The sequence below is a fragment of the Hydra vulgaris genome, chromosome 12 (assembly GCF_038396675.1).
Source record: "Hydra vulgaris chromosome 12, alternate assembly HydraT2T_AEP".
Classification (NCBI taxonomy): Eukaryota; Metazoa; Cnidaria; class Hydrozoa; order Anthoathecata; family Hydridae; genus Hydra; species Hydra vulgaris.
Genome location: NC_088931.1, coordinates 25,843,233 through 25,870,000, shown reverse-complemented (window position 1 = coordinate 25,870,000; position 26,768 = coordinate 25,843,233). Strand labels below are relative to the sequence as shown.

General features: G+C 28.2%; 3 protein-coding genes across 4 annotated transcripts in view; 2 read left to right on the top strand and 1 right to left on the bottom strand.

The window, feature by feature from the left end:
- Positions 1–26,768, top strand: part of LOC100199035 (uncharacterized) — a 90,290-nt gene that overhangs the window by 4,273 nt on the left and 59,249 nt on the right. The window lies entirely within an intron of this gene.
- LOC136088607 (uncharacterized) lies at positions 10,945–12,391 on the top strand. Its single transcript, XM_065812698.1, has 2 exons — positions 10,945–11,286; positions 11,609–12,391. Exons 1-2 carry the CDS (start codon positions 11,147–11,149, stop codon positions 12,384–12,386), a joined length of 918 nt encoding a protein of 305 aa, XP_065668770.1. The 5' UTR covers positions 10,945–11,146; the 3' UTR covers positions 12,387–12,391.
- Positions 12,472–13,449, bottom strand: LOC136088026 (uncharacterized). Its single transcript, XM_065811666.1, has one exon. It carries the CDS (start codon positions 13,447–13,449, stop codon positions 12,472–12,474), a length of 978 nt encoding a protein of 325 aa, XP_065667738.1.

Here is a 26,768-nt window from a genome sequence, read left to right as displayed (position 1 = left end):
TTTTAGAGGTCAAGGAAACGCATTTTAAAGACAAAAAATTAGTATAGCACAAAAATATTCCCGTTTACTTAAAAAAAAAAAAAAACATTCTTGGTTAGACCAAAACGTTTGTAAGTGCTTGTGTGATGAAACACTCTTTCCGTTTATCAAAGCACAAAAACTAGATAAATTTTTTCTTTTGCAGGACCATTTAAAAGGACAGATGAATGAAGATTTTAAAGATTCTGTGGCTGATACTAAACGACTTCTTTGGTACGGTCTACAAAATGTTATTGACTTTTAACAAACAGTTAACGCAAGATACGTTGCCACTCTAAAAAGGCTCATTGCCATTAAACATTAAAAATCGCTGGATGCAGATAATAATTCAGATAGATAGTTCAGTAATGAAATGACTGGATGTTAAATTACTTCTGATGGCTCGAATGATTCACTAATCAAATCGGCGGGCCATGGTAATTACAATGTGCTTCCGCCATCCATAATTGATCTTGCCAGTGATCATCCCGAAGGAAATTACAGTGATTTTCAACCGGCTGAAGTGGATGATGGTATAAATAAAGATGCCAATGAATTTCGTCTAGATGACACATTTATTGGTCCTGGAGAAACGAAAACGAAGTTAACATCTTTGATTTTATTGACAAAATTGTTATATAGTTTTTTAATGTTTATACGTGTTATTTTTGATTGTTATATTAAAACAGTCTTTTTTGAAAAATATTTAAAAAATTTTCGAAAATGTATGCGTAAATTAATTTTTCAAAAAGTATTGAAATAAGCATATGTTAAGAAATATGCGTAAGCATACTTTTAGAGCTTTTTACATAAGCATACCCAAGTCTGTTTGAAAAATTTCATATGCTATTAAAAAAAAAACATGTATATTATGTTTATAGTAAATTAAGTAGGAGAAAAATGATATAAAAGTAAATTTGAAAAAAAGCATGATAGTTTTAACTATTATAAACAAACAATTGTAAAATTAGTTAAACTTTTATCTACATTTTTTAAACTTGTAGCTTACGAAATGTAGCTGTCAGTCTTCATAGTCAAATTACTGTCTTTATAATTATGGTAGTGTGGTTTATCCTCCGCCGGCTAGTTGCTATATAGAGACCACATACCAAGGCCCGCAAAGACGAGTTCAGCTCGCTAAAGAGCATCATAACCTGCTACGACGGGCCAAGAGTAGGTAGTTTAAGAAGAAAAAATGGTAGTAGAGTGAAAGTCAGAAGAAACCGAGTTAGAAAAATAGAATAGAGAAAGCGGGCATATATTGCACTAGTTGTTAGAATATGCAACTTTACGTTATATCTAATAATAAATAAATTAAAATTAGATATTTTTAGCAATTACGTTGCAATAGCTGTCTTTATAATAAAGAATTGTGGCTTTTTTTATATAACTTTCATCGTGTAAATATATACGTTCCGTAAAATATTGATAACACAGGTCAACAAAAAAAAATTTTTTTCTGGTGCCGAGCAAACAATTTGTTTTTTGTATAGCATTTCTCATTTTGATTTCAAATATGTAACTCTTTTTTTACCATCAGGTCAAGTTGTAAAGATATTTAGGTTCAAATCTTAAGTATTTAGGGTAAAGTCCCTAATATTGTCGAAAAAAAAGTTATTCAAAAGTATGGTCAACCTGGGTCTCAAAAGAAGCGTATTTTCATAGAGATTTTAGAAAACATAAATATTTTTCCTTAAAATTTATTGACAAAAAAATTATGTGAAAAAATGCTAGAGACTCTTAAAAAAAAGTCAACAGAATGTTATTCACCAAAACTACACAAAATACTTATTTTTATTACAAATGAACAACATTTTTAAAATCTCTATGAAAATACGCTTCTTTTGAGACCCAGGTTGACATACTTTTGAATAACTTTTTTTTCGACAATATTAGGGACTTTACCCTAAATACTTAAGATTTGAACCTAAATATCTTTACAACTTGACCTGATGGTAAAAAAAGAGTTACATATTTGAAATCAAAATGAGAAATGCTATACAAAAAACAAATTGTTTGCTCGGCACCAGAAAAAAAATTTTTTTTTGTTGACCTGTGTAATTTATACTGATATCAGGGACAAAAAGAAACCTAGTATGTCTTACAGCCAAGCGCCCAGATAAACTTTGTAATACTTAACTGGCACATTAAGGTCATTTTTGGAACTAAAATCCATACAGACACATCTTTGTTACGAGGCGTAGGCTAAAAAAGACGTTGATTTCATGGGTAGTTTTACTCAAGTTTGTTATTGTTTCTGGCTTCGAGTTTGTTCCAAAACCTAAGTATATTACTTTGTTACGTTTCCATAACAATTAAACCATTAATAAAAGTTCTAATATTTTAATGAGCGTTTTGTTAAAAAGTAACAGCTATTTTCATGGAATTGAAACCTTTTCAAGATGTGTATTATTCTTTTCGGTTTAAGGCAGCGATTTGTAACCGTTCCGATGCTGTAACCCCCTGAAATTATTTGCCAAGTTGTGACGACCCCAACAATAAGATTAATAAATTGCTCCTAAATCACAGCAATTTTTTCAAACTATCACTAACTATTATATTTTTAAAATCCATCTTTTATTTATACTTTATTATATTTTAAAATCTTTTCATTTATATTTTATACTTTATAGACACGATATTTTTTTGTTACTTAAGTTTTTTATAATTGATTTATCGTAATTTATCAACAAAAATTTCAAATATTACCCAAATTATATAAAAAAAAAAGTTTGTTATATAATTTGGGTAATATTTGAAAAGGAATAAAATGTTTACATTTTAAGTGATTTATAAAGCCTCAACCTTAAAGTTCTTTTATTTTATGACTCTTCATTTTATAATGTACAATTCGAGCTTAAAATATTGTAAACTTTACAATATTTTACGTGTGCGATGTGCAATCTACAATATTCAATTAAGAGTCACACACAATTGAAGCTGTTAATTTTTAAGTTCAAATTATAAAATGATAAATGAACTGTAATGACTGTGGTTTTTAGATTTTGTAAGAAGTAAGGATAAGTGGAAGTTAGTTTAATGACAAAAAAAAAAAAAAATGAAATAATTTTCTTGCTGTGTTTATTGCGAGAAAATTACAAGTCGGACTAATCGGATATTTGACACATTATAGTGGAATTAATTTACTATTAATTTACTTATTTAAGTTTTGAGGACCTTTTTTATATATATATTTTAAAGAGTCAGTCAGTACGTTTCAAGGATTCAATCACCCTCTGTCCCCAATTTTATTCGTAGAATCGCCAACAACATTCAGCTAAAGCGCCATAATATTTAGTTTTGTTTTTTTTATTTAGCATTATCTGAAAATTTATTCCAAATTTAGTTTTAGACATACTCAGTTTAAAAAGAAAGATACTCAGTCAAGAATGGGTTCTTGAACTATTTATGATTATGTATTTTATGATTGTGTCATTTAAAGTTAATTTTTTTACCCCTAGTTGAAAAAAATGCACTCTAAATAGTTTAACATCTTATATAATTGAATCAAGGTTGTCCGTTTAATCTAAGATGTAAAATTGTTAAACCCATAAAAGCTACTCACTTTTTATAACTAAGTACTTTTTTTTTTAAACCTTTTTGGGCATAGAATTTTTAGCTAGATTTAATAGACTTTAAACTGGAGCCAAAAATGGGAAGCTTGAATGAGGTTGCTCTACTTTCAAAAGATTTTTTAATTTACACCAAAATTTTTTCAACACATAATTGTGTTTGATATTTCCACCTTTCCACCTGTCCAAAAATGTAATACATTTAAAGAAAATTAGAGGAAAAAGTTAAAGACAAAAACAGTAGTAAAAAAAGTAAAATATTTAAATAATTTTTTAATTTAAATATTTTATCTTTGTCAACAGGTTTTTTAAATAAATTCTGAAGTTTTAGTAGTTATTGTTACTTTGGGTGTTTTTTTCTATGATTACTCTTATTTAGAGCTTAAATTTTTCTTTGTGTTTTCTTATAAAAGTAAAACTATTAACACCCACTTTGCTTTTTATACCAAATTCATTTTGTATTCCCAAGTGGATCTTTAATTATCTTTCTTTTAAATTAGCACTTGTTTTGTAAACTATCTTCAAGCTCTTTGACTTTGCCCATGTAAATTAACATTAGCAAAACGAGGAATAGTTAATTGACAAGATTTATGAGTTTGTAAAAGTAACTTAACCATTTTTGTAAATTTACCTATTTTATTGCAAAATATATCTAATGTGAAAATTGTACTGCCACTAAAACCAGAAAAATATTGCCAAGTGATGATGTAACGGTATATTCTTTTTTCATAATGACCTAAGTGAAAACCACATTGGAGCAAATTAATGGAAATCTAATTGCAAGCTATAACCAGGTAAGAGTTTTTAAGCGTTACGGCAGAATCACTTTGCATAAATATTGCAAAATTATACAATCTATTTAGAATAAAAAACAATCATTTAAAAATAAAAGTTATGTTCCGTTTAGTTTTCATTTGAGTAAATAATTAGATAGTTGACTGTTCTATGTTAGGAAAATCTCCTACAACTATGAGATCAGGATACTTTTTTTGTCACTTTAAGTTTTTTATTTTTTTTTATCTGGTGGTTAAGGTGCTCAATTAAAATGTCCTTTTCTCATTCTTATCGCAGAGCAAATCAATTAATATGTCCTTTTCTCAGTCTTATCGCAGAGCAAATCAGATAAGCATTTAATTAGGAAGTTCATGCCTCAAGACCTCCCGATTCAGAGGCAAGCTCTCTAATCACTGCACCTTGGCTGCTTAAGCGCCGCAGCGGAGTTTTTCAGAGCGCTTTAAGCAAATTTCAAAGCAACTCAATTGAATCAAGAATCAATTATGAGATCATCGGGTATAAAGTTTTGTTGTTGATAAACACAATATATAGGAAAAACTGTTTTATCTGGCAAATTTTTGTAAATTAGGTGTTTAATTGTTGACGTTTTTATAGCATTTTTCTACGGTAAAAATAGTTTATCTAACTTGTACAAACGGTACGTTGCACTTTTGACCGAAATGTGTTGTTTCTTTAAACGTAATGTTATTCAAAAAATTCTAGGAAAAATACTAAGAGTCCAAGTGTACCTAGATTAATTTCGCAAATATGGTGTCGAAATGAATTCTTTTGCATCATTAACTTGCAGAACAGTAACTTTGGGAAAAAAACTTATGAAATACGTCATAATTGATCTATTTAATTATGCTTTATGAACTAAAAATGTTTTATTAACTATGTAACTATGTGATAATTATTTTTTTGATATTCATAAGTGTCAAATGCATATAAAAACTTGCATAAATAAAAAACGTTATTATAATATTTACTCAGTCAAGAATGGGTTCTTGAACTATTTATGATTATGTATTTTATGATTGTGTCATTTAAAGTTAATTTTTTTTACCCCTAGTTGAAAAAAATGCACTCTAAATAGTTTAACATCTTATATAATTGAATCAAGATTGTCCGTTTAATCTAAGATGTAAAATTGTTAAACCCATAAAAGCTACTCACTTTTTATGTTATTTAACGAACAAGAATTAAATAATGTAAATTTTATGAATACCACTAACATTTCCACTTTTAGAAAAAAAAGAAAATTTAAAGCAACTAGTTCGTATCATGGGATCATGTAGATGCCTTTATAATAAATATCAAATCTTTTAAACTGTTGACATTGCTAAAAAAAAAAACATACTGAAGAAAATAGTCAATTGAAAACAAAATGGCCTGGTGGTTCAACAAGCAACATTACTTGAAATCAAAACTAAAAGTAGAAAACTAGATGTTCTTCACAATTTAGATTTGGAAGAGAATGAAGATATGAAACTGGATGACAACAGCTGCATAAATAAAAGATTTACATTAAAAGACAAGAAATAATATAAATGAAAAATTGCTTGATTTCAAGCTCAAAGCAAATATGCCAATGTATTTTGTAAATCACTAATCATTCTTCTATTTTGTTATAAGCTTTAATCAAAATTATTATAAATTGCCTTAACGGCAAACAATATCATATACTTTAAATTTAAAAATTGTTAGTACATTTCATATATATATATATATATATATATATATATATATATATATATATATATATATATATATATATATATATATATATATATATATATATATATATATATATATATATATATATATATATATATATATATAATATATGTAGTCTCTCTATGTCTTTAAAACAAACACATAAGTATGGCATAAATTCAATCAAGTATCAATCAATTCAATGTTGGAACTCTCTTCCAGTTGAAAGTTAAAAAATATTCTCCAAAATGACAAATAGAAATGCCTTCATAACCCATATAAAAAAGTTTATCCTCAATAAAAATAACCAATGAACTATCAGTTATGCAATCGCCCCCTTGCTATTCTCTATAACTAAACTTTTAATATAATTAAAGTATAAAACTCATAAATAAAAATAATAAATAAAAAATAAATATAACAATATAAAACCAAAAAATAGAAATAAAAATATAAAACTCACAAAATAAAAATAAAAATATAAAACTCTAAAAATAAAACATAAAAGTATATAAATGTTCACTTAGTCGTAACCAAATACCCTCATTTTCATCATCCGGTAAGGTTTATATGGCTCTAAAGTGTGTGACATTGTTACTAAACCATGTAGCATGTAAAAAATAAACAATAAACTATTTTCCATGCAATTGCCCCGCTATATTCTCTATAACTATTTTTTTTTTTTTAATTTTATTTTAATTTACTTTAATGTATATTCAATATTTCTATTTCCTTATAAAATACAATGCTTAAAAAATTCTGGTACATTACAAAACACTCCTAGGACTTCTTCTTTGATTCTTCTTACCAAGTCGTTCAACTTCTCTCCATTTTCTTTCCTTCTTTTTACCTGTTATATTTTTGTTATTGATATTATTATGATTTTTATATTTTTTATTTTGCATTATTATTAATGATAATCATTTTTATATATATAGATAAATATATAGTAAAATATATATTTATATATAGTAAAATATATATATAGATTATATTTTTTTATATAACTGTTTAAAATATTACTATTTATTACTATTATTACCATTATTGCTATTATTATTACTTATTATTATATTCATTATTATTATGCTATAATTTTTACCATCATAGGTCTTTACGCGTCATCAGTTTATAACTGTTTGTAAATGTCCCGCACGATTGTATATGTATACAATTATTATTAAAGTGAAAATATATTGATTGATTTATTATATACATATATATATATATATATATATATATATATATATATATATATATATATATATATATATATATATATATATATATATATATATATATATATATATATATATATATATATATATATATATATATATATATATATATATATATATATATATATATATATATATATATATATATATACGTGCCGTTTAAGTCGATAGTTTAAGTATCAAAAAGCTGAATAAGACGACGAATAATTACCGGTTTTTGCATCCATTTAAAACAACCATGACATTCATTTAAACATTGTGACAATCAATTATAACAATCGTGATTTTCAATTAAAACATTTAAGGCATGTGCAATCTCAACATTCTATATTATTCAAAAAAAAAAGGTTTTATTTATATATTTATTTATTTAAATTTATTTTTTATTAATATTATCTTAATTTATTTTAACTTAATGTATTTTACTTTAATTTTAAACGAATGCCATACTTGATTTAAATGGATGCAAAACCTTGATGTTGAGGGATGTATATTCTATAAAAAAGAATAGGGGAATGGTGTCGCAGCAAAGATACGAGCAACGAGATATTAAAGATTTGGTTCACTCCTACCCATGAATGGGTAGGAGTAAACCAAGCAAATGGTAGGAGTGAGCCATTATCTTTGATTATTAGAAAACTAAAATTAGATATTTTCTTTAACTAATTTGTTGAAAATTAAGTAAGTAACAAATACTTTATAACTAAACATAACATAAGTAATAATATAACATAAATAACAATAAATTCTGCCATGAAAAATGATTATTTCCAAATATTAAGATATAATAAAAATATCTATATCTAATGAAAGTAGTATACTAGCATATAGTGTATTGGCAATAAAAATAATATTTAGCAAATACTGATATAGTCAAACACAACCTCAAATTTGTAATGGCAGTGCTGCCTTTTACTTGTTCCAGAAAAAGTTGGCCGAAGTAGAAATAATTTATAATTAATAAATATCACCTTTTTTCCAAAGAAAACTAATTGTAACTTCTTCTTTTACAGAGTTTATACATAATACCTTTCTAACATAAAACAATTTTTTTTTTTTTGCTGTTCCAAATTTAACCAATACAAAGTCATCTTTTTTAGGATATATATTACAAGCAACCAAATCATCTTCTAGGATTATTAAACTTTTCTCATTTGTGATTGTCAAATGTTCCAATACAGAATCGTCTTTTTTAAGTAATTTTTTGTTAATATTCAGTAAATTTGCTTTTAATTCTTTTGTAAGTTTGACTAACTTTTCATTGCAGAGCCTTTTCTTGATCCGATCTCTGTGGCACTCATAGAGCGACCCTTCATCCTTTCCTTTCTTTTACTGCTTTTTTCTCCAGATTTAGGAAAACCTCTAAATTGTTTAGGGCTGATAAAGAATCTGATGATGTTGACAGATCAACCATTGTATGATAGGTAACTAGTTTGTTTGTATCTATAGTTAGCGGAGATAACATTATTATTATATCTATAGTAGTAGAGGTAGTGGGGTCTGCATTTGATGAAAAAGTAAAAGAAAGGGTTAAAAAAATTATCTGAAGTAATACTTACGTGATTTTTTATGCAAGTATTGTTGACATCAAAAGTCCTGTTGTCAGAGAGCTGCACATAAAATCGATATCTGTAAACACGTTTCTGTCATAAGGAAATATACCTGTCTTTTTAAAAGCAGCTACAATGTTAGAAGGTGTTTCAGAAAAGCAAGCCCTACAGATGCAGCCACTTGGTAAATTGTAAATGTTTTTCCAGGATTGTGGAGCATCCATAAATCAATTGCTGCATTATATGCAGTTTTAAATGGCCCCATAACTCCCACATCAAGTGGTTGTAACTTGTGCGTGGAATGAGGCGGTAATGTCAAAATGGTCACTCCATGCTCTTTTGCTAAATTTAACATTGCTATAGATAAGTGCGCTTCGAAATCGTCATATATTAATAATGATGAATTTTCTTTCGTACTAGACGAGAACTTGGGAGAGTGATTCATAACATCTAAAAAAAGTTCACCGTTCATCCAGGCTGTTTTACATGTGAGTCCGAGAGATCCAGAAGGAGCTCCTGAAAACATATGCTCCTTGAAATGCACTCTTGGAAAAATAATTTCTGTTGGAAGATATTGTCCAGAAGCACTGATTATTATACAAGTTGTGACAAGGGTTCCTCTTTCAACACTTGTGACTTTGCAGACACTCTTCACACCTTTCTTTGCAAGAACCTAAATATTAAGATGTTTTATGTAAGAAATAAATATGTCATGAAAAATATACTTATTATTGAAGATTAACATACCTTTTGTGGGTTCTGCACGGTAATAGTTCCAGTTTCATCAAGGTTAAAAATCCGAGTTCCATTTGCAAATGCTGGTGATCAAGCAAAAGGTTCTTTTAATTTATCAAAAAATATATTTACATTATGGGCATCCTTCAGGTGTTCTAAGAGACAAATCTGGATGTCGCTTTCTAAAGATACTCATTCAATCAATACCTGCCATTGAGTCTTTGTGCCACAACTGTGGAATACTAATTTTATTAATGGTTGCCATTTCAAAAGCTATACACCGACATTCTTTAATTGGAAGGCCATAGAACATTCTTGAACAAGTCAAAATATATTCCTTTAATTCTAATTCCTGCTTGTCTGTAAATATTCTTTTAACATAATAATTCGGGGTAAATCTTGTATTTTCATCAAGCAAAAAAATTTTCCAATAACGACGTAGCGTTGGATAGGGTATTTTGGAAGTTATTGCAGTTCCTCCAATACTTTTTAGATTAAATGTAATGCATCTTTCATATCTTAACTGGAAGTTTTTGCTTTCGAAGTGGTTCTTTTATAGACTCGAGGCTTTATAACATATGGTAAAAATAAATGTAATGTTGCACACGAGTTTTCTAATGATATACTAAGATATAAAGGCAAACGTAAATATGTTTTTACGCTGTCAAAACTTTTTTAACGTGAAGTATTAGTGACCCGCAGTTCAATCCTACCCGTGAAGGAATGGCTCATTCCTCCCCAAGCTGTGCAACTGGATTAAAACATTAAATGTGCAATAAGTACGTGATTTATGCATGTAAAGTACTTTTTTCTAAAAACTGCATTGTTTATTAGTAAATTTTCAACCACTATCTAATGTCTCGAAACAGCCGGTATGCTCATTAAAGAAGTCTCAAAAAATATAAAAAATTAACTTTTGCACAGAAAACAGTGGATGACAACGTTAACGGAGACTCCCGCACCTAGAAGCGGTAAAAAAATTGGATTGTATTAACAACAATTTGTATGTAAGTACTTGGTGAAAATTTTGAGTCTTTAATTTCTCGTTTTAACTGTAGGATCAACGATTCACTCCTACCCTTGGTTCACTCCTACCGACCCTCCCCTACTCACATACCGAGTTTTGCATCCATTTAAAACAAATGTTGCATCCATTTAAACATTAAATAAATTCCATTATATTAAAATAAGTTAATATAATATTAGATTAATAAATATATAAATAAAACATTTTTTCTGAATAATAAAGAACGTTAAGATTGCGCATGCGTTAAATGTTTTGATTGAAAATCACGATTATTTTAATTGCTTGTCACGACGCTTTAAATGAGTCGCGGTGGTTTTATATGAATGTCATATACCCCGTTCATACTGACGATAAAACACGTTTTAATTGTCGTATTTTAAACGCGTTTTACATTTTACTATTCTCATCAAATTTAAAATTGGTTTTAATTAAAACACGCAACGTTAAAAGTTGTTTTAATAAAACAACGTCGCGAGGTTGTTTTAATTGCGTTTTATTACCCTGAACTGTTTTTAAATGGCGGAGGAAAAAGCTGTTGCTGAAGAAAAAGTTAAATCTAGAAAGAGAGCTAGACATTGGGATGATGAGGAAACAAAAATACTAATTAGTAAATGGTCAGAAGATAATATCCAAGAAAAGTTGAAGTCATGCACAAGGTTTTGTTTTGTTTTTTTCAGTTAAGTTGGATCAAATTGAAATAACTTGTTAAATAAAATCAAACCACTCGTTACTAAATAGTTTAAATAAATCACAAATAGACAAGAAGTGATTACGAATTACATTAATATTGAATAAACAAGGAAATGAATGTTTATAAATTGTACTTTTTACAACAAGATATTTATTTCTCTTTGATAGTTAGCACAATATATATATATATATATATATATATATATATATATATATATATATATATATATATATATATATATATATATATATATATATATATATAACTTCATATTTTTTGGATTTTAGAAAAGGAAAAATTTGGGAGGAAATTTTGCTATTCTTGCAAGCTTCTGGATATGAAGACAGAGATAAAGAGATGTGTAAAACAAGAATTCACACATTGACAAGTGCATATCGCAATTATATTGATAATAAACGAAATACAAGTGGGACTGGTCCTTCCAAAAAACCATCCTGCTTTGATGAAATTGATAAGGTTCTTAGTGACAAACCAACCACATTACCAACTTTTTTGAAAAGTTCCTCAGGCATGAATGTTATTATTGAAAAAACTGCAGAAGTGAATAATTTTAATAATTGTGTTAATGAGTTAGTAAACTGTGAACATATAGACATTGAAACTACTCCGTCAAGTTCTAAATCTGAAGAGTTGGTAAAAAAAGATAATAGTTTTTACTTTAAAAAATCCAAAAAGAAAAAATCAAGAAGTGAGGTAATGTTTGAACAATTAAATGCCACTGTTAATAAATTTATGACCTCTCAGGCTGATATTGATCATAAAATTTTAGAAAGTATTTTAGAAAACCACAAACAAGAAGAATCATGTGTTATATTAAAAGTTCGTCAAGTTGAAGATTTATATTTTATTGAAATAGAACTTTCATTGGCAGATTTGACACTAGAAAAACTTACTTGCACAATAAAAGAGGAATTTTCAGTTCAAGATAATGCATCTTTATTGATTACCAAGTTACCAAATGTACTTATCCGAAATGATAAGGATGTTAAACGTCTTAAAAGTGGGACTGAGATAGAGTTTTTAATTATGATTAAAAAAATGTGAAGCAATTTCTTTGTTTTGTTATTTTTTTCTCAAAATAAAATAAACCATGCCTTTTACAACATTGTTTGAAAAAAATCATTTACAACTAAACAGTTGTAAAATAATGTTTTTTTATGGAATTTCTAATAAACTCAGCTTTATTGTCAAGTTCAATGCAACTGTGGTTTAATATAGGGTTTACTAAGTCAATTTCTGTTTGTTCAATCCATTCATTTAAATACTTTTGCTTTGTCAAAGTACAGAAGTTATGTAGTATACAACATGTTGTAACAATATTGACTGTGTGTTCAACTGTTGTATCTAATCTCTTTAAAAGACATTGAAATCGACCTTTTAATCTTCCAAATCCATTCTCCACCACCACACGACATTTACTAAGAGAAACGTTAAACTTTGCTTCTTCTATACTAAGATTTCCACGATCTGAGTAAGGTTTCATAAGCCAATTTTTAAGGGGATATGCTGAATCACCAAGGATAAGAGGACCAATTTCAATATTATCAATTATTTTAGATAAGTTTGTAGGTAAAAAGGTTCTAGCCAGACACTCTTTATATAAGGGAGAATTTTTAAAAACCCTTGAATCGTGTGATTTGCCAGTCCACCCTACAAAAATATCTCTAAATAAATACTTGCTGTCTACCAATCCCTGTAAAATAATGGAGTGATATTCTTTTCTGTTTATATAGTCCTCTAAATTTTTATGAGGAGCCTTTATTCTTATGTGACATCCATCAACTGCTCCAACTACTTGTGGAAAACCATATAATTTTTCAAAACTTACTATAATCTCCATTGTTTCTTCCCTTGAGGGTAAGGAAATGTATTTCTTCATTAAGTTATCAACAAAATGTTTACAAATTCTGTGAACTATTGTACAAACAGTTGATTTTCCTAAGCCAAATAAATTGGCTATTGTTCGGTAATCTGCAGATCCACTTAAAAAGTAAAGTGTCACAGCTAACTTCATTTCTAAAGGCAAAGATTTACGAAAGTTAGTGCCTTGTATAGGCATAAAAGGTGAAACTTCCTTGCACAGATAATTAAAGGCTGCTTTAGACATTCTTATGTTTTTTATCCAATCATCTTCGTTTCAACAGTTTACCATTGTTTCGTACCAAAAGCTTTGACTGCGAGGTTTAGTCCAAATTTTTCTGTAAACCGCAAAATTATAAGCAGTAATACAGTTTATCAGTATGTGCAGCAATTGCAGTCTTCTTTTTTTCCTTGATATGTACAATAATACTCGTAACTTCGAGATCAAGTTTTTCTTTGAGAGCGCCATTTTCGAACGTTAATATAAATACTAAAGAACGTTCAATCTGAACGCAAGAAAACTGAAAACATGTTTATTATAAAACTATGTTTACATTAAAACATGTTTATTTAAAACAGAATTTAGTGTGAACTGGGTAATAGTTGTTTTAAATGGTTGTCACGTTTGTTTTAAATGGATGCAAAATCGGTAAAGGTGACAAAATTGCGTCGATTTAAATTTTAAATGTTTTTTTATAAATTTCTTTACAAAACATACCGTGGAATAGCATCGTTTAATAAATATAGTTAATATATTTATAAAATAGGTTAGATTATATTAAACTAATAAATATTTCTCAGAAAGTAAGAGTTAAAGTTTAACAGCATATATTAATTAAGTTAAAAAATGTTACGGTTAAGACGACTCTTACTTTAATGCATTTTTAGCGATTTGTAATGAGTATACTTTAGTTTTTTTTTTCCTAAACAAAACTGTATTTACTTATTTTATCTTGAAAGATCTTAATGTTATGTATTATTTTATTTTTATAAACGTTTAATTACGTAAACAATTTTCTATACTTAACGTGGATTGACAGGGCTAAGTCGACTTAATTTTTTTAACGATTTCAAATAAAGTTAAAATAAACATGTTACGCATGATTGATTTTATAATATAGACTAGTAAAATCTATTGTATGAGATAATCTATTCAAATCATACAATAAATTAAAAAAGTAAAAAAAAAAACTGTCGATTGTTACAAGCAATTTAAACTCTGTCGATTTAATCTGGAATCTAGCAGTGTATATGTATACAGTGGCGGCGTTAGGGTAGGAGGGACTGGTTAAACGATGGCCCAGGGCGCTGAATATAAAGGGGCGAAACTAATTGGTTATTTTACCCTTTGCCTTTTTTTTGAATGGGGTTAAATTGAGCTAGGGGCGCCGTAGAAATCTCGCCCAGGGCGCTGGTAGTGCTAAAACCGGCACTGTATATATATATATATATATATATATATATATATATATATATATATATATATATATATATATATATATATATATATAATAAAGTAATTATAAATAAAATAATACATAACATTAAAATCTTTTAAGATAAAATAAGTAACTACTGTTTTGTTTAAGAATAAATCCCTAAATCAAGTTGATAAAAGTCCTCCTCCCCCGTTAATACTCTTAGAATTTAAGGATCATGCCGCACAACGAACAGCCATCCTTAACGCTGAAGAATTTAAAAATTTTGAAGCTTTACAAAATATACATAATACAAGACAGAACTAAAAATGAAAGATTAATTGAAACCAAACTTAAAATTAAAAGAAACAATAGAAACAATGACCTTCCAAATGAAGTAGAAGGATCAAATGGGAGGCTTAAATGGGGAACAAAGTATGGAAAGAAAGGTTAATGGGGCATACGCTTTGCCACACTTAGATGGATTGAGCTCAAACAAAAAAAAAGTCAGTAACTCCTAGGACATGCATAAAAATTGTTTTATAAAAATTAAGGAAAAGAAAAGTTTTATGTCTTCTTTAAAGTGTTTTTATTTTAATGCAACATCTATATGCAATAAATGGGACGAGTTCATTGTAAAAATTGAACACCTTTATTTTCCGCACATTATAGGCATTACTGAGACTTGGTTCAACAGTACCTCTGAACGCAATATAGAAAATTACGCGTCCTATTTCAATAATAGAAGAACTCTCAGTGTTGGAGGAGTAGTAATATATGTGCGAAATGATCTTTTACCTCATGAGATTGACCCTTTCTACTTAGATAGTGAGCAAATTTGGTGCAAGATCAGCAAGTTTGGTGCATTGGTTCAAATACTATTTTAGTTGGTTCTTTATACAGACATACCCTCATGCTTCATATGACCTAAACAAAATATTTAATGACTCAATTAGCAAATCGCATAGATTAGTCGATGGAAAAAATTTAAGTAACTTATTAATAATATGTGATCTTAACTACCCTGATATCTTTTGGGATGATACAGGAGGTATGTGTTGTGGTAAAGGACGTGTTTTAAGCCGAGAATTTTTAGAAACTATAGACGACTGTTTCTTATCACAACCAGTTTATAAACCGACTATAATTTTAACTGATGATCCTGATCGTATATATGCAGTAGAAATAGGCCCCCATATCGGATCCATGGAGCGAAATCAGTTCCACAAGACATTGTTGTGGGAATATAGAGTTAAAGATCCTACCTGTTCAAAAAACAATCAAAGAAATTTACGAGACTACAAATGTGGTAATTATGAAGCTATATGTGAAGCACTTAATGATATTAATTGGCATACAAACTTCTATGATAAAGACGTTAACCAATGTTATAACATTTTCATTGACTTTTAATAAACTAGTTGAGAAGTTTGTTCCGATGAAATCCCTCTTCACCCTCAACTTATCCAAATCAGTACCCAGATGGATGAATAAAAATATTAAAAAAGCTTTAAGATACAAATTATGTATTTTCAATTTTTACCTTTATTTAATTTAGATGATTGCAGCATCTAAATTAAATAAAGGTACGCTTAAAACTGAATTCAAGAAACAATGTAAATTGATTAAAAAATTAGTAAATAAAGCAGTTTTACAATTTGAAGAAAGCATTTCAATGCTTGCAAAACGAAATCCTAAAATTTTATACTCCTACACCAACAATCAAAAAATAATAAAAACTGATATCGAGGCAGTATTTGATGCTGACAGGAAACATATCACAGCGAAAAAAAATATCACTCATTGTTTAAACCAACAGTTCCAAAAAGCCTTTACTCAGGCCCTTAACAGAACATTAATGCCAGATTTCAAACCAAAAACTCAACCTATATCTTATGTTGACAGTAAAACTCTATTTAGTAAAACTCGAGTAGCCACTCTACTGTGCAGCTTAGACAAATCAAAACCACCTGGAGTAGACCAGTTACATCCTTTTGTTCTTTCAAAATGTTATAAGAACTTGAGTTTTCCATTATCTTATATATTTATCAAATCTTTTGAAACAGGTATTGTTTTCCTCGCTATGGAAAGATGCAAATATCTCACCCATCTTCGATAAATGATGTAAACTTAAACCAATAAATTACCGTCCAATCTCGTTGACTTCAATTGCAAGTAAGATCATGGAGAGATTTGTGAGAGAATACATGACGGAGCACCTTACTAAACTCAAATTACTATCTATTCACCAGCATGGATTTGTTAGTGGTAAATCTTGTGCCATAAACCTCTTAGCCCAACTAGCACACATACATTGATAAAACGTTAGAACAATTTTGTGCATTGCGTTGGGCCAACATCGACCGCCAACGTTGTTTTTAAATCATTTTGGTTACAAATGCGACGTCGCAAACAACCAAAAAACAACGTTGGTTCAACGTTGAATTTTAAGTCGGCATTGCGTAATGTTTTACGTTGATTCAACGTTGTACTTTACGTTGGCACAACGTTGTATTTTAAGTTGATTCAACGTTATATGTTACGTTTGCACAACTTTACCTTTTATCGGAACTGAATTAATTTGTTTTATGTTAAGCATATACATTTAAACATAAATTATTATAAAAATGTTTATACGCTTGTATAGTTAAATATATGTGTACCACATTACCTTTTAGCACAAGGATCTGTGAAACATGGTGGATGTAGTATTAAAGTTAGGGACTGTTTTAGTCGGAATGCCACAAGTGACATTGTAAAAAGAGAAGGAATAATAACAAAAGTAGTTTTAAATAACCATGCTTTAATTTTTAAAAGTTAGGTTAATGGAAAGCTATTTATTTTTTTAGAAGAAGCTTAAATCCAATTCCTATTCTTCAGAACATATTATTATAAATTATTAATTAATCTAATTGGACATTATTTTTTTATATTATTTTTATGTAAACTTTATAAATAAAAAGATAACATACAATTCAGGTAGAATTTTTTTCACTTTCTCTCCCAACAGTAAGTAAAACTTTGATATCTTATATTGAAAAATGTGAGCATTCGAATAATTATATTGAAAAGTATGAGCATTCGAATAATTATATTGAAAAGTATGAGCATTCGAATAATTATATTGAAAAGTATGAGCATTCGAATAATTATATTGAAAAATGTGAGCATTCGAATAATTATATTGAAAAATGTGAGCATTCGAATAATTATAGACGTTAGTGTAATAGTAATAGTAATACAAACTGCTGTAACGACTATTGTGGCGGAGCATAGAATTTAAAATCTATACTTTAACAGCTGTTACAAATGTTTATCTAGTCTTGCTTTAAAAAAATTTACTGCCTTTGCAGATACCACTTTTTCAGGTAAGGCATTTCATCACTTTTGTTCGTAAAAAAATTATGTCTCAGGGTCATTTTTCCAAATTCCCTTTCAAACTTCATTGAATGACCTATTCAACTTTGTGAAGAAGCTTTATGAAGCTCTTTATACCACAATATCTTATCAATCCCAGTTGTTATTTTAAAAATCTCAAAAAAATCACCTCTTATATGTCTTGTTTCCAGTGATGTAAGACCAACATTCTTTCAGTATTTAGTAGTTCAGGTGCTAATTTTGTTGCTCGTCTTAAAACTTTTTCTAGGTCATTGATACTTTTTCTATTACTTGGAGACCATACTGAAGCTAGGAATTCTAGGTGTGGTCCAACCAGCGATGTGTATAACTAATTGCCTTATGATTTCAGTGTTAAGATAAGTAAAGCTTTATCAGATTAAGCATAAGGTTCTTTGTGCTTTACATGTAGCTACTTGAACCTCATCATGATTCCATTTCATATTAGATGAAACTATTAAACCTTTAAAAGTCTAGTTTTCTTGTTGTAGTTTTTAAAAGAAAACTTTGATTGTCTTTTTTCAATGTGTAGTTGAAGTTAATATTTTTTTTCAAATGTGCATAAAACTTCATTTACATATGCTAAACTCCATTAACCATACATTTTAACATTCAGTAAATAAATCAGTGTCATTTTGTGTCACCCCAACCCCCGTAAAACCGTCTCTGTAATATATATATATATATATATATATATATATATATATATATATATATATATATTTATATATATATTTATATATATATATATATATGTGTATATATATATTTATATTTATATATATATATGTATATATATATGTTTATATATATTTATATGTACATATATATATATATTTATATATATATATTTATATATATATGTGTGTATATATATATATATATATTTATATATATATATGTATATATATATGTTTATATATATTTATATGTACATATATATATATACATATAAATATATATATACATATATATATATAAATATATATATATACATAAATATATATACACACATATATATATACATAAATATATATATATATATACATATATATATATATATATATATATATACATATATATACATATATATATATATATATATATATATATATATATATATATATATATACATATATATATATACACATATATATATATATATACATATATATATGCATATATATATATATGCATATATATATATACATACTTGTGAACGCGCCCCTAGGTATAAATGGATGGGTTGTTACCATTAACAACGAGACCAATGCTCTAAAATGATGAACAAGAGTGCTAAAGGGAATATATAGTTTAATGCAAAGAGATCCATATTGTGCATCAAGTTTCTTATTTAATTAATTTTTTATTAAAATTATAAACTTAGACTTTTCATGATAATGGTTTATAGAAATGAGTGACTAAATAAATAGACAACGCAACGCTGCTTTTAAAACAACAAATGTTTTTATTAAACATATAATAAATCTTCTAACTATATAAACAAGAGTTATTAAATTTTAAAATGTAACTTTTCTAGCTTTAAAATGTAACTTTTCTAGTCCGCGAAATCTCTTATCAAACTTGAAAAATCTAAATTTTCAGCTATTTCTAGCTCGATTGATAACATAGATAGAGACTTAAGTCGATCTTGCAACATGATATTTCTTAAATATGTTTTGATTAACTTCAGTTTAGAAAAACTACGTTCTCCACTAGCAACAGTAACAGGTATTGTAAGAAGAATACGCAGAACAATCCATGTATTTGAATATAACTCTTGTTGACAATGTTTTTTAATAAAATTCAGTACAAATAGTGGTGTCATCTTTTTTGTATTTATTTCATTTTCAACATTGCTTAATTTATCTTTAATAAAAAACTGCACACTTGTTAGTTCGTCGCATAGCAAAGCACCATCAATTTCTGATTTTGTATTTACAGTTAATTTTTCTTGTAATTGTTTACACAATTTTAAAAGTTCATTATTGATGGGCAAATTATCGAAATTAAATAAAAAACTCCATATATTTACATATTCATTAAGTTGTTCAAATCTTTAATTTATTGACGACAGACATGTATCTAATAAAGGGTTAAAAAATGTCACTTCAAGTTTCTTCTCGGGATTTTGAATTGGTTCGTCAGCAGCATTTTCATCATAATGACGTTTCACTCGTCGCACTCTTTTTAAGCGGCTTAAATATTGGATCGATGTTTAAATCTTCAGCTAACTCTTTGGCATCAACCGTTGCTTGTGTAAAGCCAAACGTTCTATAATTTTCCAAAAATGTGATGCATTTTTTCAACATTTCAGCGCACTATACTAGATCCATGTCTTTGGCTTGCATTGCTTTACCAACAACGTTTATTTGGAATAGTACATTGTACCATGCAATTAAAGAAACTAAAAAACTATAGTCTTTTAATTGTTCTGCTAATGATTGCGCTTCGTGTGCAATATCGGGAGTCTTGGTTTCAGTTTCATATATAGTAATTAAAGCATCATGTACGCTGCTTACTTGGTATCGGATGACTTTGAGGCTCTTAATTTTGGCTTCCCAACGAGTGTCGCATAATCGTTTAAGAGCGAAGTTTGTTGTACGACTAAGTAAAATATTCCAGCGTGAAGTTGATGCAGAAAATAATGTGAATAATCTTTGTATTATGCCAAAAACGTTAATGGAATTTAGTGAAGACTGCGCTGCGTCACAAATAACCAAATTGAGAGAATGACTTCCACATGGAAGGTAAAAAGCCAAAGGATTCAAATCTAATATTCGCTTTTGTAGACCTATTTTTTTATCTTTCATATTTGCACCGTTATTGTAACCTTGCCCTCGACAAAAGCTTATATTCAGTCCAAAATCTTTTAAAGCTCCAATTATGGTTTCCGTTAAATCAAGACCTGTCGTGTCGTTAACATTGAAAAACCCAAGAAAGTGTTCGTTTATTTTTATAGGATATTCTGATATATTTACAATTCTAATCGTAAGCGAGAGCTGTTCTTTGTGAGATACGTCAGGAGTGCAGTCAGCAATAATAGAATAATATGTACTTTTTAGAGCTTTGGATATAATTATGTTGGTTAATTTTGATGCCATTATATCTATCATTTCATTTTGAATGGTTTTTCCACAGTAATGATCAGAAATATCTCCTTTAAGAGCTAGCGTGACGTGGTTTAACATGATAGGATCAAATTTAGCGAGTAATTGTACCAACCCTAAAAATTTACCGTTATTAACTGTATACAATTTATCAGAAGAACCTCTGAAGGCCATATTTTTTGTTGCCAAGTATAAAATAATGTTCATCAATCGTTCAAGAATACTTCGCTACCTTAAACTCTCCTTTTCGATTAGTTTTTGTTCTTGTTTATCAATAGTTTCACCAGCTTTCATTCGTATTTCTGTCTCAACCCATAGTTGATAGAACATAGAAGCATTTCTGTGTGACTTACTATTTTCGTGAATTTTTAATGCTTCTGTTAAATTCTTCTATTTATTGAATCCATTTCCGTTTAACTTTAAACTCATGTTGAAATCAAAAAGTTTGCAGCAAAAACAAAATACCTCATCTATAGAAACTGAGTAAACAAGCCAACGTCGTGAAATAACCTCACCATTTGAAAGTTTTCGGTTGTAATAAGCATTTGAAAAATGTCGTCTTCTATTATCGCGTGGATATGTGTCCAAATTCACTTGTATTGCGCCTATATTAACTACACAATCAACAAATTGAATGTTGCGATGAATTGGCCACAAACTACAGTCTGAGTAATCGATTGCTGTTTCTTTGGTGCGATCATTTACATCACCATCTTGGCCATCATCATTTTCGTTATCGATATCTTTTTCATCGTAGTGAACATTTCCAACTGATACTATTCCGTCTTCTTCATCGCTGGTTGATGTATCACTAAGTACATGCGCAACATTTTCTCCTTCCTTTATTTTATTACAATCACTATTTTCCGATGTAAAATAATTTTCAAGTTTTTTATAATTTTTCTTCAAATTATCAACTTTTTCTGCTTTATGTTTTCTGTATTGAGCACCAGATGGTTTCTTATTACTATGAGTTTTAAAAACATTTTTTTCTTTATTATGAGTACTCTCCATTGATTGCTGCTGACAATTTCTATTTGTCTAAAATTTTAAAATAAAAAATTACTCGCAAGCTAATCATTCATAAACAATTTCATTATTTATACTTACCTGCTTTTTATTACCGCAAAATTTGAAAACTTGACAAAAACTGAATTTGAATCACAAATAAGGCAAAGTAACCAATTAATGGCCACAATTTTTTTATACAATGTCGTGTAGGATGTCTTAAACTAATGGTGAATTTTTTTTATACTGCTTTATTAATGACCAACGCCTACACCTTATACAAACCTTTTTTATTTTTAAAACATTTTTAATTCAGATAAAAATGTATTTAAACTGAGATTTTAAATTTGTAGCTATTATTGGCCAGGTAGACCAAATAATAGCCAGCAAATTAAAAAACGTTACCTATTATGAGCCACTTACATTACCTAAAATCAATATATCTAAGAATATATCGAAAAGTATTATTCAGACAGACGATTAAAGCCTAATAATGAACTAGGATCTACTTTAAAGAACTACAAACCAAGATAATTTTTTTATAAGTAAAATATTCTATACTTCGCTTAAAAATATTATTTTGGTTGATATTAAACTTAAACAGTTTTTATTTGTTATTCAAATAAAAAGATAGTCTATCAAAAAGGAAATACAAAATAAGTTAAGAAACTTTTTAATTACTTTTACAGAAAATCAAGCATAAAACAAATTTTAAATAAAAAAATAGCTTTAGCACATAGCTGTTATAAGATTTCAACTAGCATTTAATAATGCAATTTTCAATATATGTACAATAAGCTTTACAATAATATGTTAGAAGTTTTGATAATATTAAAATAATAATAAGAAGTTTTCACAATATATTGATAATGAATTTGATAATAACCTGTTGATAATAATCTATTTACATTTGCTCATTATTGATGGAGATAATTGCATTATCTGGTACTTTAATACAGATATTTTGATTATCTGAAGAGATATTGAATTCCAATATCTTAGGAGTTAAGCTGAATTTTCTCATTCTAACTGAGCTGGCTTTTTTAGATAGCTTTTGTATCTCTTTCTCCTGTTTTTGTTGTGCTTTATTTTCTTTTTCTTTTTGTTTTTTCAATTTTTTCTCTTCAGCTGCTGCGACTTTCTTTTTTTTCTTTTCCTCATCATTTACTTTAGATTGCATTGCTTCTTAATACAAAATATTTTTGAGCCTTTTTTCGATTTTCTTTTGACTTGATAGTATATATCTTTGGATAAGGCAAAATATCATTGTCACTATCATTATTTGAATGGTTTGTACACAACATTATTGGTGTCAGACTAGGCTGAACAATGGCTTTAATTGGCATCTGATTACAATCATTAGTGGTTTTATTTGGAAAAAAAACTAGATTGCCCAATTGTTTCATTTGGCACAGGAACTTGCTGAATAATAGTTTCATTTAGAAATGGAATAGTAACTATAGATTCATTTGGCATCGGAACAGAGTCATCTATTTCTAAAATGATATTTGTACATGAAATCTGTTTCAGTTTAAATTCTTTATATATTTTATACAAGGGATCTGGGATGTCGTAGCCATTTTGAATACAGAAATTAAAAGTTGTTAACTGCTCATGAGTCAAATGGGTATCCCATATCAAAGAATTATTGTCAAGGTTTATCAAATTATTATCTATTTTAGATTCAGACATATTTCCAAGTTTATTAATTAATTCTACTTTAAAATCAACTTCCTCTTCTATTGCATATTCTAATCTTGTTATTTTAGTGTCAGTTTTGATTGGATGCAGACTTGATTCAAGCAGATCATTTGAGTCAAGTAGCTGTTGTATGGAATAGACAGAATTAGGCAAGTAAGCTTTGCTTGGAACAGCAGACGGATTGTATGGAAAAATGCCACATGATCGAAACCCTGAAATAATATTAGCAGTTGTGAGAGCTTGATCCCAGGCTTTCTTAAAAAGGCCACAAAAAGTTGACTTGTCAATAGTAACTCCAAGATATTCATGACATGTTTGATTATAATAGGTTTTAAGAGGACCAAATACTGTGCTATCTAGAGGCTGGAGCCAATGTGAACAATGCGCTGGCATTTCGACAATATAAATGTTATTTTCGATTGCAACAGACAATAACTCAACAAAGTTATGAGAATCGTGACCATCAACTATGAGAATTTGTGGCCTATCTCTACCTATGTTAGGCAAGAAAGTATTAGTGAACCAAAGAATTGCAATTCCTTGCTTTGTCCAACCTGTCTCACTAAAACTCCAATTTGAGCCTGATGGTGCATTTGCAGTATTAAAAGAATGAAGAGATCTAGCCGTTTTACCTTTGCTATCAAATGTGGAGGTACTAAACCACCTGCAGCATTTACAGCAGCAATAATGGTATGGTTTCACGTTTTCCAGATGTGCGAAATTGAAGGTGTTTTGTACCTCTTTTTGCAATTATTTTAGGAGGTTTAAAATCAATCTGTAGCCCAGACTCATCCATGTTCCAAATTAATGAAGGCTTTAAAAGGCCACGAGTGTCACTCAAAACTTCATGCAGCAAATAGAAATATTTAGCAACTTTTGGCATAGACATGCATTGATGACGGACTGATGAAGTACCTTCAAAAACTAAATTTTTATGTCGCTGATTAAATAAGCGCCACCATTTTTCTGAAGGAGTTGAACGCTTAAACTTTAAATTGTGCTTTGTGGCTAAATCTGAAGCATATTTTTTAAATTGTCTCTTTCCAAATCCAAATCCAAGTTCAACTCTTGTTGTGGCATATTCAACAAGTTTTAGCTCTAAATTCATTGATAATATTGGACTAGATCCGGGTTTGACACCATGAACTGAATTGCCTTTAAGATATTTACCAAGGGTTGACCGAGGAATACTAAATTGTGCTGCAGCTTCTCGTTGCGACATTAAACTATTTTGATCAGCTGCAATAGCATTTTTCATACCTCTGTTGGACCACTGAAATCTCTTTACATTTGTCATTTTCTGGTTCAACTTTGAATTAAAACTAGAGGCAGTTTTCTTTTTAATCTTGTTATTCTTTTTTGCAATTTTCGTGGTTTTTCCCATAATTACTCAAATTAACTAAAAGATAGAGTATACTGACTACATTGTTATGATAATGTATTTACATTAGATTTTTGTAAGGTTATATACAGATACCACAAACAAATACATATACAAGCATAAAGTATGCTTATCATATATATCTATACATCAATGTAACAGAAATAGCATACATAAGTACAATGGTTAAATACAACATAATACTTATAATACATAATACTTAGTGAGCATTAAATTGAATATACAAAATATATATATTTTAAATTGTTATGTAGCTAGTAAATATTAATAATAAAAATTTTTGTTTATTTGTATTATATAAATTATAAAATACAAACCATTACTTTAAATATTTACAAACATTAAAACAAATAAAATTACATACTTGCAGACATAATAAACCGTTATAATAAATACTGTAAAGTAAATACTAATTATACGTAGTATTTATACATGTTAAAGTAAATACTGATTATAGTTAATATAAGCCTTATATTAACTATAATCAGTATTTACTTTACCATGTATAAACACTAAGTATAATTATAATAAGGATACAATTAGGACATATAAGTTATTAGAACTTTTATAATAAGGACATATAAGTCTAATTTATTGTGACACAATTTGTGTTTAAACTATATACACAATAAATTAAACTATTGTCTTAATAATAGCCACGTAATAATTCGATATTAAAAATAGGAGCCGTGGCTCTTATTTGGTTAAATAAATGGCTATTATTGAGTCCTATTTGAAATCTGGGAGTTTAGGTTATATTGATGCTTCTGCCTATCGTATATTGACGAACAAAACAGTTTACATAATAATATTAAAGTACACAACAGATCAAAATAATCCAAAAAGACATACTTGAAAGAATATTGCGTTAAAATATGTCTCGAAGTTGTATGAAAAAACCAAAAATTACTTTTTACGGCATAAAATATTCACTTAAATTAACCTTGAGAAAAATAAGATTTCCTTAAAATCAAGATGAAAAAAACATTTATAAAAGTTAGATTAAAACATAGATATATTAAAGAAACAGAAAAGTATAATCAACAACTAGATAAATGTTCCGCCAAAGAAATAAATGCAATTAAAGCGGACCCAAATTTGGCTCTTAATAAGACCTGGCCATTATTAGGGCTCTTTGCCCTACGACTTTAAATTTCTTCTACAAATTAATAAACAAAGCGCTCGCAACTCGTACCGAAAATAATGTTTAAAATTTAAACTTTAAATAGATGGAACGCAAAATAATTGGCGCCGAGAAAGATACAAGTAAAAAAATGAATTTAAGTCACAAAATATATGCTATGATTAAAACACTTTTAATCAAATTATTAATTTTGCACTAAGAATTTTTAACAGCGTAATAATACAATAAATAAATTATTTAAAGAAATTAAAATTTTTTAAATAAATTAAATTATTTAAAGAAATTAAAAAGAAAGAAAAAATTTAGGTTGACTTATTTTTTCTATTTATTATATTGTTAAAGTTTGCATACAACGTTTGGCGCCCCAGTTTCCTGGCGCCCTTGGGC